The sequence below is a fragment of the Arvicola amphibius genome, chromosome 8, assembly GCF_903992535.2.
Source record: "Arvicola amphibius chromosome 8, mArvAmp1.2, whole genome shotgun sequence".
NCBI lineage: Eukaryota > Metazoa > Chordata > Mammalia > Rodentia > Cricetidae > Arvicola > Arvicola amphibius.
The window spans coordinates 62,643,666-62,658,349 of record NC_052054.1 but is presented as its reverse complement, the minus strand read 5'-3'; the positions used below and the strand labels follow the sequence as shown (position 1 = coordinate 62,658,349).

General features: G+C 39.2%; 1 protein-coding gene and 1 pseudogene across 1 annotated transcript; both read left to right on the top strand.

The window, feature by feature from the left end:
- LOC119820861 overlaps positions 1-986 on the top strand; it is a 1,995-nt pseudogene extending 1,009 nt beyond the window's left edge.
- Positions 987-10,422: 9,436 nt separating this feature from the next.
- Positions 10,423-11,718, top strand: LOC119820873 (vomeronasal type-1 receptor 4-like). Its single transcript, XM_038339557.1, has one exon. The coding sequence runs from the start codon at positions 10,580-10,582 to the stop codon at positions 11,558-11,560; it is 981 nt and encodes a 326-aa protein (XP_038195485.1). The 5' UTR covers positions 10,423-10,579; the 3' UTR covers positions 11,561-11,718.
- Positions 11,719-14,684: the final 2,966 nt, after the last annotated feature.

The following is a 14,684-nucleotide window of genomic DNA, read 5'->3' as shown; positions in this document are numbered from 1 at the left end:
CCTCCTAAGCGCCCTGCTACCTCAGACCCCGGACTCTGTGCTTCTTCAGAGTCCCTTCTCTACTGTGGCACCCGACCCATTCAAGAAAGGAAAAGTGAAGCCCCCAAACATCTCTGCATCTGCATTGGATGTCAAGGTCAAGGACGAAGACTTCCTAGGCAAGCACAAGTTTTGCACCAGCATCTCCTCAACATTTATCCGGGCCCAGTCCACCTGTGTCAAAGTTGAAGTTCCTGGCACCTTTGTGGGACCCTCTAGCGTGTCCTCAGGCGTGGCGCCTTTGCTAGCAGCACAGTCACGCCTACAGGCCAAGCAACACAGATGTACACGTTGTGGAAAGAACTTCTCATCTGCCAGCGCCCTTCAGATCCAGGAGCTGAAGCACACAGGCAAAGAGCCTTTTGTTTGCAACATTTGTGGGAGAGCCTTCACCACTAAAGGCAACCTAAAGGTACACTACATGACGCATGGGGTCAATAATAACTCTGTCCGCCCAGGGAAGGAAGCTGGCCAGAGAGAACACCATGGCCGTGCTATACACAGAGGGTAAGAGGGTGCCTGAGATATTTCCCAAGGAACTCCTGCCCCCTCGCGGTGAGTGTGAACCCCACCACGTGGAACGGGTATATGTGATGAAAACCAATAAGATCTCTGTGATCCAAAGCACAGGCATCCCCACTGTGCTGGTGTCCTTGGGGGCCAGCTTTCTGGTGAGCAAGGCCACACAACTTCCAAGTTCGAAGGCTCACAGTCGACTGGGCAGGAACGTGGAATCACGTGCTGTTTCCGATGATGTGTCTGTAAGACCCTGTCTCTGGCCTTCATCTTTGGAGGCCCCATCCCTGAGTCCTCCAAACCTTGACCCCTCCCCAGAAGAGGGTCAAGACAGCCAGCCAAAATCTTGAACACTCCCCCAGTCTATTTAAACTGCTCCCCCAGAAAGTCCCCTTGTGGTCTCCACACTCTCATCCCCCGTGCGATGGCCGCTTCCCGGTACCCCTTAAGACCATCATGGGAGCCCTTAAGGTCATGGGAGCCCTTACCCATTGAGAGGAGTGGATGGTGGCAGGCTGGTAGGAGGCAAGAGCGGGCAAGAGGAGGGATGGTATGATGTAGAATATACTTCTGTATATGTGTTGCTTTTATTGATTAATAAGTAAAGCTGTTTCTGTCAATGGCTTAGCAGAGTAAAGCCAGGAGGGAAATCCGAACACAGAGAAAGATAGCAGACATAGTCGAGAAGACACCATGTAGTCACTGAAGGAGAAACATTACATATAGTGTAATATAGGGCCTCAGGACTTTCTCACCTTTTTGAGTGCATATGTCAGAGGACCCGAAGTTCATGAGTCCAGTTTGACTGGCTGGTCAGCCAGGTCCAGAGATCCTCCTGTCTCCACCTCTGCTTCACTGTTATTAAAAGCACATGCTGCATTGCTGCACTGTCATTACAACTGCACACTGCTTTACTGTACTGTTACTACAAGTGTATGTTGCTTTACTGTGCTGTTATTACAAGTGCATGCTTTACTGTTATTACAATGGCATGATGCTTTACTGCACTACCTACTCAGGTTAGGTACTAAAGATCACACTTGAGTCTTAAGGCTTCCTCAGTAGACATTTTAGCAACTGAGCCATCTTTGCAGACCTGAGACCAATTCATCTTATAACTGAAATTTTGTATATGTTGACCAGTATTTCCTCATTTGTCTCACTCTTCAGTACCTGGGGTTTCTCACACTTTTTGGGATTCTGAAAATTAAGTTTTCTCAGATTCTGTATGTCAGTGAAAATTTCTCTGTGTCTGGTTCATCTTAATTCACGTGATGCCCATCAGTTTCATTTCTATCATTGTAGACATGACTTTTATCTAAAGTTAGATAAAATACTCAACTGCTTGTTATGAAAGGTTGCAACTCTGCGCTTCTCAAAGTTCTGCAGACTAATAGACCTATCTCATAAAAACACTGACAATTACATTCAGGGTTTTAATTGTTAATATACTATAATTATAATCTATATTATTTTGAAAAAAATATGAATCAGACCTTCCTTTTCCTGAAATACGTAAATTTTTACCATATAGATTTTTTTCTTAATTTTTAATAATTTCATTGGTTTTACCATTCCCTATCCTCACTCAGACTCCTCCCATGATCACATTGCTCTTTCTCAAATTCATGGCTTTTTCTTGAAATATTGCTGCACATACATATACACACAGTACTCAGTTGATATAATGTTACCTGTATGTATTTGATTTCCAAGATGATGACTTGATATTTACCTTAGTTAGGGCTTACTATTGCTATGAGGAAACACCATGACCATGGAAACTTTTATAAAGAAAATATTTAATTGAGAGGGCTCTCTTATGATTCAAGGTTCAATCCACCATGGTGGGGACCACAGCAGTATGGAGGCAGGCATGGTACTGGAGAAATAGCCAAGTGTCCTACATCTTGCAGGCAACAGGAAGTCAACTGACTGTCACTTTGAGTGATGCTTGACAAAAATACCCATAGTGACACATGTCCAACATTAGGTGTGGCTCAGATTAGAGGTGTACCCTCCTGTTGTTGGAGACTGCTCATTAAATTCCTGGTCACCCAGACCCGATATAACCACATAGAAACAATATTAAAACACTGCTTGGCCTATTTGCTTTTGCATATTTTTAGCTATCTCTTACATCTTAAATTAACCAATTTCTATTGTTTTATATTTTACCATGAGGGTCATGGTTTACCAGCAGGTTCCAGCATTTGTCTCCTGTGGTGGCTACATGGTGTCTCACTGACTCCACCTACTTTCTACCAGCATTCAGTTTAGTATTCCTGCCTAGTTCTATTCAGACCTATCACAGGCCAAAGTAACTTCTTTACTCATTAACCAATGAAAGCAACATATATACAGAAAGATTTCCCACATCATCTCCCCTTTTCTGCCTAAATAAAAAAAATTTTTTAACTTTAACATAGTAAGATTACATATTACAAAACAGGTATCAAGCAAGAATTACAGTTACAATATTTATATCTATTTTTATCTTTTATTGTAGCTAAGGAAAACTGTAACTATATCTATTCTTCCACTCCATCAAAGACTCCAGAAGGATTTAATATTACCTACATAAATAGAAAGTACATTATAAGCAACTTTCCAAAACTCTAGAATTGACAGAGATATCTCACTCCCTGGATAGTCACCCAAAGTTCTTCTGTATCATCGCAGCATACATTTTCATCCTACAGGCCCATAGTATCGGCAGACATTTCCATGAAGGAGGATCAGCCTCCTGCCTCCAAATTGGCGTGCCAACTGTGCCAGCTAAATCCACATAAAGCCTAAGAGAGTTTGGAAAGAAATTATAGAAACAAACAAACAAAAAAGTTTAGCTGATTTTTTTTTTCCCGGATGGTGTCTGTTTGCTGGAGGTGAACAGGAATGCTGTGGCTCCCTTAAGAGAGGTTTTCTTGATTCAGTATTAGCAGCAAAAACACCACAAGGACATTGTGAGGTTTTGAAATGGCAGCTTCCTGGTTAGAGCTCGTTGCTGGAACAGCTCTAGCTCCTTCAGGAGGCAGAGTACTTCAGTGGGATCTATGAACAGCATGTTACAAATTGCTTAATGGTGACACAGACCCACTGTGACCTTGGAGCTGGGGCAATGTGCATGGCTCTCAGAGGCAGTGAACCTGCCTCCACCAGGTTGGACTGGGCAGAACCAAGAGACAGTGCTTTCAGAGTCAGTCCTAGCCATGCCCGCTTAGCATTTAAAAGACAAACAGTGCTCCTGGTCAATTATATCTATCTAATTATAGATACACCTGCAATAAAGATAAATTCAGATGAAAAATACCTATAAATGAGTCAGTGTTGGATATATGTGCATAGACTTTGGAGAGAGAAGAAAAATAGTATAGAGAGTTATAAAAAGAAGTAAATCATTCTAAGAAAAAAAGTCCTTAAAGAGAGAGAATACAGACAAACATGGATTAAAAGAGCAAAGAAAAATAAACCATGTAAATATAGAATATACACAGAGAGTCTAGATTATGTATACTATTGTGTTTTCTTTGAATTTTTACTGTGAATGAGCTAAATACAGAGAGACATTTCATTGTACAGGCTGCTTGGCTAAACCAACATATATACATTAGGTATCTTGACTTCAAAATTTGGCTCTAAGGATGTGTTGTTTTGGAAAAGAAGTTCTGATTTTGTTTCCACATAGGATGAAAACCTGTGAATTCCTTCCACACTATTGTGTTTTGATGGAAGAAGATTCCCCAAAAGGTCTCCATAAAACCCCTCAAATACTTTGCCTAACAAAAAGCAGGAAACAGTTTGGAGAGAACTATGCCCAAATTTGCAAATATTGTTTACAAATGCTTATTACTTTTAAAGGGGAATATGCTATAGAGATGAATACTTTGCATTGGTATGAATCTTGGTTTATTGATATAAAAATTTAAGGTCAATTTTTATATGTATATTTCTGCTCTTTAGTAAGGTACAGCTTTTTTGTGCTGCTCATTTAAAATGTGATGTATAATTCAGAAATACAGGTTAATAAATAGTTACTTATAATAGTCAAGCTTGTAGTCATGTTAGTAAGGTTTTCTAGATGTACAGAGACATATTTCAGATAGATAGTTATTCTTCAAACCTTTTAAAGACCCTCATAATATGGCATTTAAAATGTTTTAAGAACTTAGGACTTTTTATGACATCTGCTTCTGGCAGTACCCATCAATTCCTGGAGAATGTTGAGCACAGAAGATACTCCACTTGGAGCTTGTTTTCTTCTTGGCAAAACTGATCTTTGGGCAAAAAATTGCCCATGCCTCAATCACTGATGAAAATGCACAGTGTCCAGATAGGACAAGCAGAATGTAAGAAAATAGACTGTTAAACCTTGCTAAGACAGGGTAAGAGAGTTTTGAAATTTTTTTTGCCTCTGAAAATGGTCTGTCAGTTACTCTAGGTCTTAGCCAAAGTTGATTGCTCCAACATTGCAAATGAGACTTTGAGTGATTGCTCAAGTATCCAGTTGTCTCTGTCATTTATTGCACATTTTGGAAGATGCTTGATTGCATCCTATTTACTCAAGTAATATTATTTCCCTTCTTAGGTCTTTGATAGGGTTGAAGACTAGATAGTTGTAGATACTTTCCTCTCATGACTTGGCCAAGCTCTTTCTAAAATAAGACTTAGACTCCTTAGGATAGGATAATTATTGAAACATTTATCATGTTTCTTGTTTGATATTGTTTATGCTGGTTGTAATTCTAATTTTATACTTGATATTTGTTCTTATTGTATATATTCTTATGTTGGGCTTTGAACCCCATTATTTAGACAAAAGTGAGAGGTGCTGTGGGAACTCCTTCAGCCATTAGCCTTTAAGACACCAGTCCACTTGGGCATGGTTTCTTATACTATAAATGCAGCCATAAAGCTAGCGTGCACACACCTGCTCCCTCTCTCTCTCTCTCTCTCTCTCTCTCTCTCTCTCTCTCTCTCTCTCTCCTGTTGCTGCTGGATTTGGTTCCTGTTCCCCGTTCATGCAGAGGACTGTGATCTGTGATTCTACCCCTGGATAAAGAACCGTTTTTTATACTCAATTTTGAGCTTGTGTGGGATTACCTTATAATGTCCATGATCACCCTCCAGCCTCAAAGCCTCTGTCATCCAGCCTCCTCCAATAAGACCACATTTCCTCCTACAAGATCACACCTCCTAGTAGTGGCACTCCCTATGAGCTTATGGGTGCCAAATACATCAAATTACCATAATATTGTATAACCAATGTGGGTGGTATTTCCAGGGGAAGACCATTTCTCTTTATTTCAGCATTTCTTAGCAATCTGTAGTTCATTGTCTAAGTTTTTGTCCTATGATATTTCCCCCTTTTATGTACCATGTCTATTGAAGTTGTCTTTGCTAAGTCTTGGTTAGGCAGCCATATTGATGGGACTTCTTAAGTGTAGATTTCTTGACATTTCTAGGAAGTAAAAATCTCACAGCAGATTTCCTGACTCCAATCTTTTTTCCCCAATCTTCCATAATGATCCCTGAGTCTTAAGTGTAGGAATTGTGTCATAGATGTATAAATTATGAGTGGTTACCAAATCATTTCTTTTTGTCTTCATTTTGGCTATAGTTATCTGTAATTGTCCCTTTCTGTTGCAAAGAAAAGGTTCTTTGATGAAGGGTGAATGTTACGGGACATTTTGGGCCTCTCCTTTCTCACAGGGCCTTGAGATAAAAACCTAAGGAGACAGAAACTTAAAGTTAACTAAAACAGTGTGTGCTAATCTTAGAGACTCAAGCCTGGAAAGCACCACAGAGTGTCTCCATGTCGCTTATCACTAACAGAAGGTGTTCTAACCGCTGACCTTGCAACTACACTAACAGCAGGTGTTCTAACCGCTGACCTTGCAACTACCTTGCATAGCTGCCGAGCTGCTGAGTCCCTCCTTCCCTTCCCTCTTCCCCCTGCCCCAGTTCCTCACTGAAGGACTATTTAAGACAAAAAGCTTGTTTCAATAAACGAGACCTTGACAACATAACCTTGCTTGGTCTCCTTTCTCTCTCCCACCCATGATTCCTTCAGGTAGCGCCTCTTCAGACCCTGAATAATTGGACCTGCTGGACAGGTACAGGTGAGAGCAACACTCACTTTTATGTAGAATGTCATTAGAAATTATGCTGGATTTGTGATAATAGGTTCTTCTCCTAGACCCATCCTCAGTCACCTTGAGTGACTGACTAGGTTTCCAGAATGCTTGTTTAAATCTTATAAAGAATAAAATTATGCCAAGTTATATCTAGTGTAAAACAATGTAGCTGAGGATTGTTATCCAAAATATGTTTGTAGGTAGTCCAGACTATTTTCTAATTCACAATTCCATCTTAGTCTCAGATGTTCTTGGATTAAAACTGCTACCACACCAATACTGAATGTTCTCCAAAATTAGTGGATAATTTCAAGTTTAACACTCAATCCTCATCCCACTGAGCCCACAAGAGCAGTCATTTTTGTGTTTCCAGCACAAAACATGTCTGATGTCTTTCACAAAGTCAACACTTTGTTCACTTTTATGGTCAAGGCAGCCATATTGTTTCTTTCCTTTGGATTTTTAATATTTCTCCACTTCGCCCTTTTCCTTCTTTTCTGTCTCTCTGTCCTTGGTATCTTTCACTATCAACTTGCTCCATCTCCTTTCTCCAGAGCTCATGCCTCCCTGCCTGTGTCTCACATATACAGATCACCCTACAAACCCTCCTGATTTCTCTACATAGTTCTTGATATGATTGATAACGTTCACAAATACTTTAAAGTTTTTCAAAATTGTATACACTTTGTTAAAAGTTACTGAAAGGTATTTCCAACTGTTAGCATTCTGTTCTTTTTCTTTGAGCTATGTTTTATTATTCACTTTCTTCCTTAAAATAGAAACTAGTCAAATGTTTACTGAGATGAGAAATCAAAAATACATAGATTTTGCAAATACAAACTCTAAAAAAATTGAATGGTAAGTGTACAGTTCACTAATAGATCCCAGAAAGACTTAAGGATTCTCTGTCTCTGGACACACATAAGTCTACCTCCAAGGATCATGGAGAAACAAGAGCCTCTTTACAATTTGCGATAGTCTCTTAAAATAATCTAGCAAGAAACTTGTAATTGTTTTTTTAAAAACTATCACCTGGGGAGAAAGTTAACTCTGAGAACATTCTTGTTCAGACCTGTGCACCCTTTACTACTAAAGTTGAAATGATAATTTCAGGTCAGAGGGGAAGAAAGGTCACAGAATCACAGACCCATATTTCAGGCTTTGTCTTCTTTTCTATAGATTTCTCCTAGTCATTGAGACAAAAAGAATGGATGGTTTTTTTCAACTGTCATGTGACAAGCAAAGTGTTGATGGGAAAACCGTGTGTGGCATCTGTGTAAGTGATCTTATGAGGAAAAAAAAGATCTATAGACTGAACCTGTTTGTATGTCATAACATCATAGGACACAGAAAAGGACCTGGAAATTGAGTTCAAGACACAAGAAACAATGTGATCTTAGACTCATGCTTGATACTTGCTTCCCTAGACTCAAAGAAATTGTCAGTCACAGTGGTGGGTTTTGCTTTGTCAAAGTCTAAATGAAGCTGTATTTCCAAAATGTTTAGGTGTATAATTTGTGTGCTTGCTCTGATCCTGAATTCTAAGTTCCCTAGGTTGATGCTATGGTTTCCCCATGCATTGTGTAAAAGGTAGAAAGTATCTAGAGGAAGCTTGCTTTGGGGCAGAAATACATGCAAAGGGAAACTGCTTGAGTAGACAGTTTTCTCTAACTTTTGACACATAATGAAGGTAATGAGAGAGGAATTTTCTTTACCTCAGCATCATTGCCTTTCATTATAATTATGTTGTTTCCCTTCTAGAAAGCCTGAAAAGAAATTTTTAAGAAAGAAGTTAGCATGGATATAATATGCTTCTTACACCAGCACTAAGCTGCTTTCACTTGTTTAAAAACATCCTCCTTGTAGAAAATATATCCTCACCTATTGTGGTGGTCCAGTAGAGGAGACTAGTGTGAGTATGGAGAGCCATCTGGAGTTCTCTTCCTCAAGTTCACAAGAGGACAGTGAACCTAACCCTGTTGTAAGTCATATCTATTATATGTCATGAAAATCAGATATTTTCAATTTAAATGAAAAAACGGTCTGCCAACGCGTCTGTGAGTATGATAACCCTTGTGCGTGGTGTTATTCACCTGTCTTGTTTCATTGAAAATGGGCTTATTAACTCAGGTATCAATAAGTACATAAGCATATCATCAGATCAGTAATAATGTTTATATCTCACTCTATGACTGTATGTCTTCTTTTTTAAGTTATGACAAAGTATATGACGACTGACAGATTCTTATAGATTTCTGGGTATTGCTGTGCAAACTAGTTTTTTCTTTGAAAACATTATCAAATCATTCTATTAAGTAATGTTCAGTCCATAAATTAATACAAATAAATTGTTATATATCAGTCCTAGGACAAAGACATCTTTATACAAATGTTCAGTGTTTACCTTGGTTCATGTTTCAGAAATATTATGTTGTTCTCATTGAATTAAAATATATGGGTGTTCATTAACAGTGGCTACCACCTTATATAATAAATATCTATACACACAAGGATACTTTTTACTATCAAATATGTAAAATCATGCTTGTTGCAAGATCATATGAATGTGTAAATACAAAAATGCAGGGTTGATGCTTGAGCAATCTATGTACTGCTTTATAGGGAGGATGCTGACTTACTGTGCTCTCTGTCCATCCTCAAATACTTTCAAGTCCCCATTTTCCCACTTATCAAGCATGCACTCTCAAAGGCTTAACCCAGATAGTTAATACACTTTCTTTAAATAATACTTTATACACATCAGTTATTACTATAAAATAATAATACTACACTAGGATAATTTGGTAGCTTTCAAAGGAAGGAAAAGAGAGAAGACTTCCTTCTTACAAAAGCTGTCTCATCAGAATAACTTTTTAAGTAACAATTTTTCTAAGTGGGTCTATACACTAAACAAATATATTTGGTGACTACTCTTGTCTGATTCCCATACCACTAATGATCAATGTAATTAAAAGGAAGTCTAAAAAAATAAATAAAAGAAAGTCTTGTGGTGGGAATCGCTCTGGAATAAGCACCTTGACACTGATGAGAGTGGGAGAGAGCAGATGTCACCAGGGAAACAAAGCCATAATAATGCCAGCAAGACTTTGGTCTCGGGTTCAGTTTGCATTATCAAACCACAAGGTGGAGAAGACAAGCAATTGAGATTTTACAGAAGCCTACGTGGCAGTCAGCAGGATGTTAATGGCAATGGCATGTTGTTCTGGCTATTTCTTCAGGTCACTCTGTTCCAGGTAGCAAGTGAAGTAATTCTTGGCACATAGGCAGTACAAATAGGGGTGCTTTAAGTAAATTAATCAGAAAATATTCAGTAATTGTTTTTTTTACCTTATTCTATTTCAGTACAACTTCTACAATCACTGCCTCAAAAAAACAAAACAAAACAAAACAATAAAACACATGTTGCATTCCTTTTAAATGTAAAAATGGTTCTTGTTATCCCAGTTTAACAGAGTTGAATATACACATAAGCGCACACACACATACACACACACACACACACACACACACACACACACACACACACACTCACGAACTGCAATGAAATTGAATCTTAGAAATATTACTTTTCTATATTTATGACTCATATACTTTTACCTACATACTCCATCCTTGCACATCACCTAATATTACCACCTTTTAGAGTTCTAAATTTACAAATAAAATTAGAGTCATTGCTGCCTTCTAGACCATGAACAGAGAAAATGAAAAGGTCATTACAATGTGCTGTCTTGCAGTGGAAACTTGTACATTATAAATGCCTCCTACACTAGCGGATGATCTCTTAAAAGCCTCTTAGTAAAATAAGGTTGAAGGAAATATTCATAAAGAATTAACTGAGGGTGGAGAATGTTGAGCTCACTTGATATATGAAACCTACACCTCATCTTCCTGAACAGAATCCTTGGGCTCAGACCGCAAGAACCAATGGCATGGCAGTCACAGATGTGGTTATTGGAGTGATCTTATCACAGACTATCATTGGAATTTTGGGAAATTCCTATCTCCTCTGCCACTATCTATTGTTTAACTTCAGGGGATGCAGGCTAAAGACCACAGACTATATCCTGATGCACTTGATTACAGCAAACACCTTAAGTCTGCTGTGTAAAGGTGTGCCCCAGGCAATGGCAGCTTTTGGTTTGAAAGACTTCCTCTGGGATATTGGGTATAAACTACTTTTCTATCTTCACAGGGTGGGGAGGACAGTGTCCATCAGCACCACCTGCTTTCTGAGTGTCTTTCAGGCCATTGTCATCAACCCTATAGACTCCACATGGGCAAAGTGTAAATTGCAAGCTCCCAGGTACATTATTTCTTCCACATGTGTGACCTGCATTCTGTCCCTTCTTGCAAACATTGCTTTTCCTTTGCACACGACTGGAAAATTTAGCAATATAAACATCACTATCCTAAAAGACCTTGAATACTGTTCTGCTGCCCGTCATGATAAAGTCATTGACATCCTCTATGCAATATTGTTCTCAAGTCCTGATGTGTTTTTCACATTGCTGATGCTTTGGTCCAGTGGCTCCATGGTTTGCATCCTCTACAGACACAAGCAGAGAATGAAGCACATTCATAGAAGCAACTACTCCCAGAGGTCCTCCCCTGTGTCCAGAGCCACAAAAACCATTCTGCTCTTGATGAGCATGTTTGTCTGCTTTTACACAGTTTCCTGCCTCTTAGATATTCATTTAACTCTAGTTTATCATCCCACATGGTTCATGCTAAATGCTGCCTCAATTGCCTCTGGGTGTTTCCCAACTGTGAGTCCCTTTCTGCTGATAAGCAACAACTCCTGTGAACCTTCACTCTGTTTTCAAAGTGCAAGGAATAGAAAATATTAAACATAAGGTCAACATGTAAATTATTTGCTTCTTATCAATGCTTAGTTGTTATTCTATCACCTTTCATTCTCAATACACTGTTGAAACTATCACACCATAAAGCGAGGGTGACACATGTGTGAACCTACGCACATAAACTTGTGTGCTATATTAAGTGTATATTTTCAAACCTCATTCTTTTTTGTGAACAAAGAAATGCCTTTAGTTAAATTACTTGTCATGCTTAATAAGACAAAAATAAAGTAATATATGAATCTTGACATTATCTTATTTTATTTAACTGGTTAAAATTGATTGAACATATGCTAATTTACCTTTTCTTAGCTACTTCTGCTGTATAAAGTTAATATAGTGAAACATTTTTTTCCTTTCATCCTCATGAACAGTGTTCATAAACCTAACAGTGTTGGACAATTAAATAATAAATATTTCTGTTCATGCAATAATGGGCATATTTAAGAAAATTTCCAAAGAGTAATCATTCATAACAATATAATAATGGTTAAAGTTTTAATACAATTTTTCAAAGAAATAATGAGGGGGGTCAGCACTTGTATTATTATCTTCTACTTTGCTGATTATGTCTGTTAAACTTATTTATGCAATACCACCTTTCCACAGTTTTGTAAGTGGTGGATTTAGTACACAGCTCATTGGAATTTCCCTAATTGTGCCCATCTTTGTATGCAACTCTGATGTCAGTGAGACAGAAAATTGTTATCCTCAGAGTTGCTACCTCTAGTCTCAAACTCTAGGCCTCACATAGTGGCTTACAACCAACTCTGATTCCACTTCTAGGGATCTAATGCCCCTTTCTGTCTTCCTTTGGAATTCCAATTGATTCTCCTAGGCCATTCCCACAAGACTAAGCTCCATTTGCCCCTGTCCGGACATGCTCATCTAATTTCAGTGTCTTAATTCATTCATCAAGCCTTCTGAGTCCCAAAACATGAAATGCTTTAGCATCAACTGTTGAGAACCAGGTCTACCCAAGGCTTCCTCAGAGAGTCCAATGAAAGGACAAAAGGAGCCTAGTTCTGGATCCTTTCCAAGGAGCAGATGTGGAAAGGTCTTGTTTGGGTTAGGGGTCAGGGCCTCAAACGAGTTAAGTTTCAGTTCCTGTGAACTTCTTTTTATCCCGGGAAAATCTGAAGTTATCAGACACAAGGCTGCTGTGCTTTCCAATGGTCTTAGATGACCCCAAAGGATCACAACCCACAGGTTGAGAACCACTGCTTTCTAGACTCACAAGCAGGATATAACTAAGTTTCCTCATGGGAAGAAATAATGCAATGGGGCCTCTATAGTTCACTGCCAGTCCTTCCCACGTCCAACCTCAGTATCTCCTGCTCCCTCCCAGTGACATATTGTCTTCCACCTATCAAGAGCTAGAAGACCATCATCTGCACTTCCAAAATTCTCTTCAGAGAGAAAGAAAATAGCAATTTTACCCTTTCACCTGAGACAAACGAAAAGTGTTTGTCTCAGAAAAGTTCTCTGACTGCTCACACCTGCATGTCTGTTTGCTACTGCAAGTGAAAAGATAATTGAAGGTCTAAGGGGAGGTGAGGTCACAGAATCACAGACCCATTCATAACCAGGCACTGGATGCCTCTCTTTAGCTCACATACTGTTTATAGGGACCATGGAACTGACAACAGGATCCCGGACAGGAAAACGATTGTGGTGAGTTTGTCCACCTGCTGTCTGAAACGAGGAGTCCATAAGTGAAAATTTGTTTCAAGAGTCTTGGTAAGTGATCAGACCAGCAAATGGGACCTGGGATTGGACCAGGTAGATCACAGAGTTATATAAGAAATGAAGAGTACAAAGGAAAAGTTTAGCCAGCAAAGGGACATTGAGTCCTGATTACACAGATAACCTGCTTCTCATTTAAAGAGTCCACAGCAACAGTTGTTTGGATTTAATCTGATATAATGAAAGTTTGTTTTAATTAATTAGAGGTGTTTGAAAATCAGTCTGTTGCTCAGTCCGTACCTCTAAATTCCTAGATTGGATGCTTGGCCTTTCTAAGACTATGCATTCTTTCAGTACATGTTCTTAAGTCCATGGGATGAAGCTCCCAGCTTTATTCAGTCATTTGTCGGTGTGTGTGTGTGTGTGTGTGTGTGTGTGTGTAGAGTTGGAGCCTCATTTTTATCCATGGGTGTTTTGGTGCATGAATATCTGTGAACTGTGTGAGTGGAGTGCCCAAGAAAGGGAGAATAGGGATTAGATTCCCTAGAACTGGATTTACAGGTGTGAGCTACCATATAAGTGCTGATAAGAGAACCCAGGTACTCTGGAAGAGCAGTGAGTCCTCTTAACTGCTAATCCATAGCTCCAGCCTTGATATCAAATTTATTTATTTATTTAGTATGTCTTTTACATCATCTATCTTGATCCCAGTCATTTCCCTGTCCCTTTGCATCCACCCTCCATTTTTACACACACTTCCAAATAAAACAAAATTAAAGGGAAAATAAGATAAATTAAAACGTAAAATAGGGAAGGGAAAAACTTAAAAATCTCATCATAGAAGATGTAGTGTGACATCATGAGTCACACCATGAACCCTTTTTGTCAATTCTCTGCCAGTTTTCATTGCAAAAAAAAAATCATTTATCTGGTTTGAGGTCTCTGGTTTGTACTCTTGGGTTCCTCCTGGATAGCCTGTTGCTGCCCTGTATTGGGGAGATCCTGCAGCTTTGGGTCTGCAGGTCAGGTCCTTTCACTTGCTCCAACAGATCGTAGGGGAGGTGGATGATGGGGCAGGCCAAGTCATATTTTTGGTTCTGTGCTTGAGCAGCTGCGCTGCCTAGATAAAGTGCAGGGCAATATTTCTCATTTGTTGCTACTGGTAAAGGGTTCAGCTCCCTCACTATCTCAGCTCACTCCCTTCCTCTCTCATCTCTTCAGTTATGCCTCTGTCCAGGGGACTTGAACCATTCTGTCTCTCTCTTTCTCCCATGAACCACCATATCTGTACTTACACTGATAATACCAATCTGGCTGTAAGTACAAAGTACCAAATAGGCCCGCATTTTATTCTTGGAACTTGGAGTGGTTAACCCAGACCTGCTCATTGTGCCACTCAGGTCATCCTGGTGTCCTGCTGGGCTTC

Excerpts from the sequence above, each read along its gene's own strand:
- LOC119820873 (XM_038339557.1), top strand. The coding sequence starts at position 10,580 with ATGAAACCTACACCTCATCTTCCTGAACAGAATCCTTGGGCTCAGACC.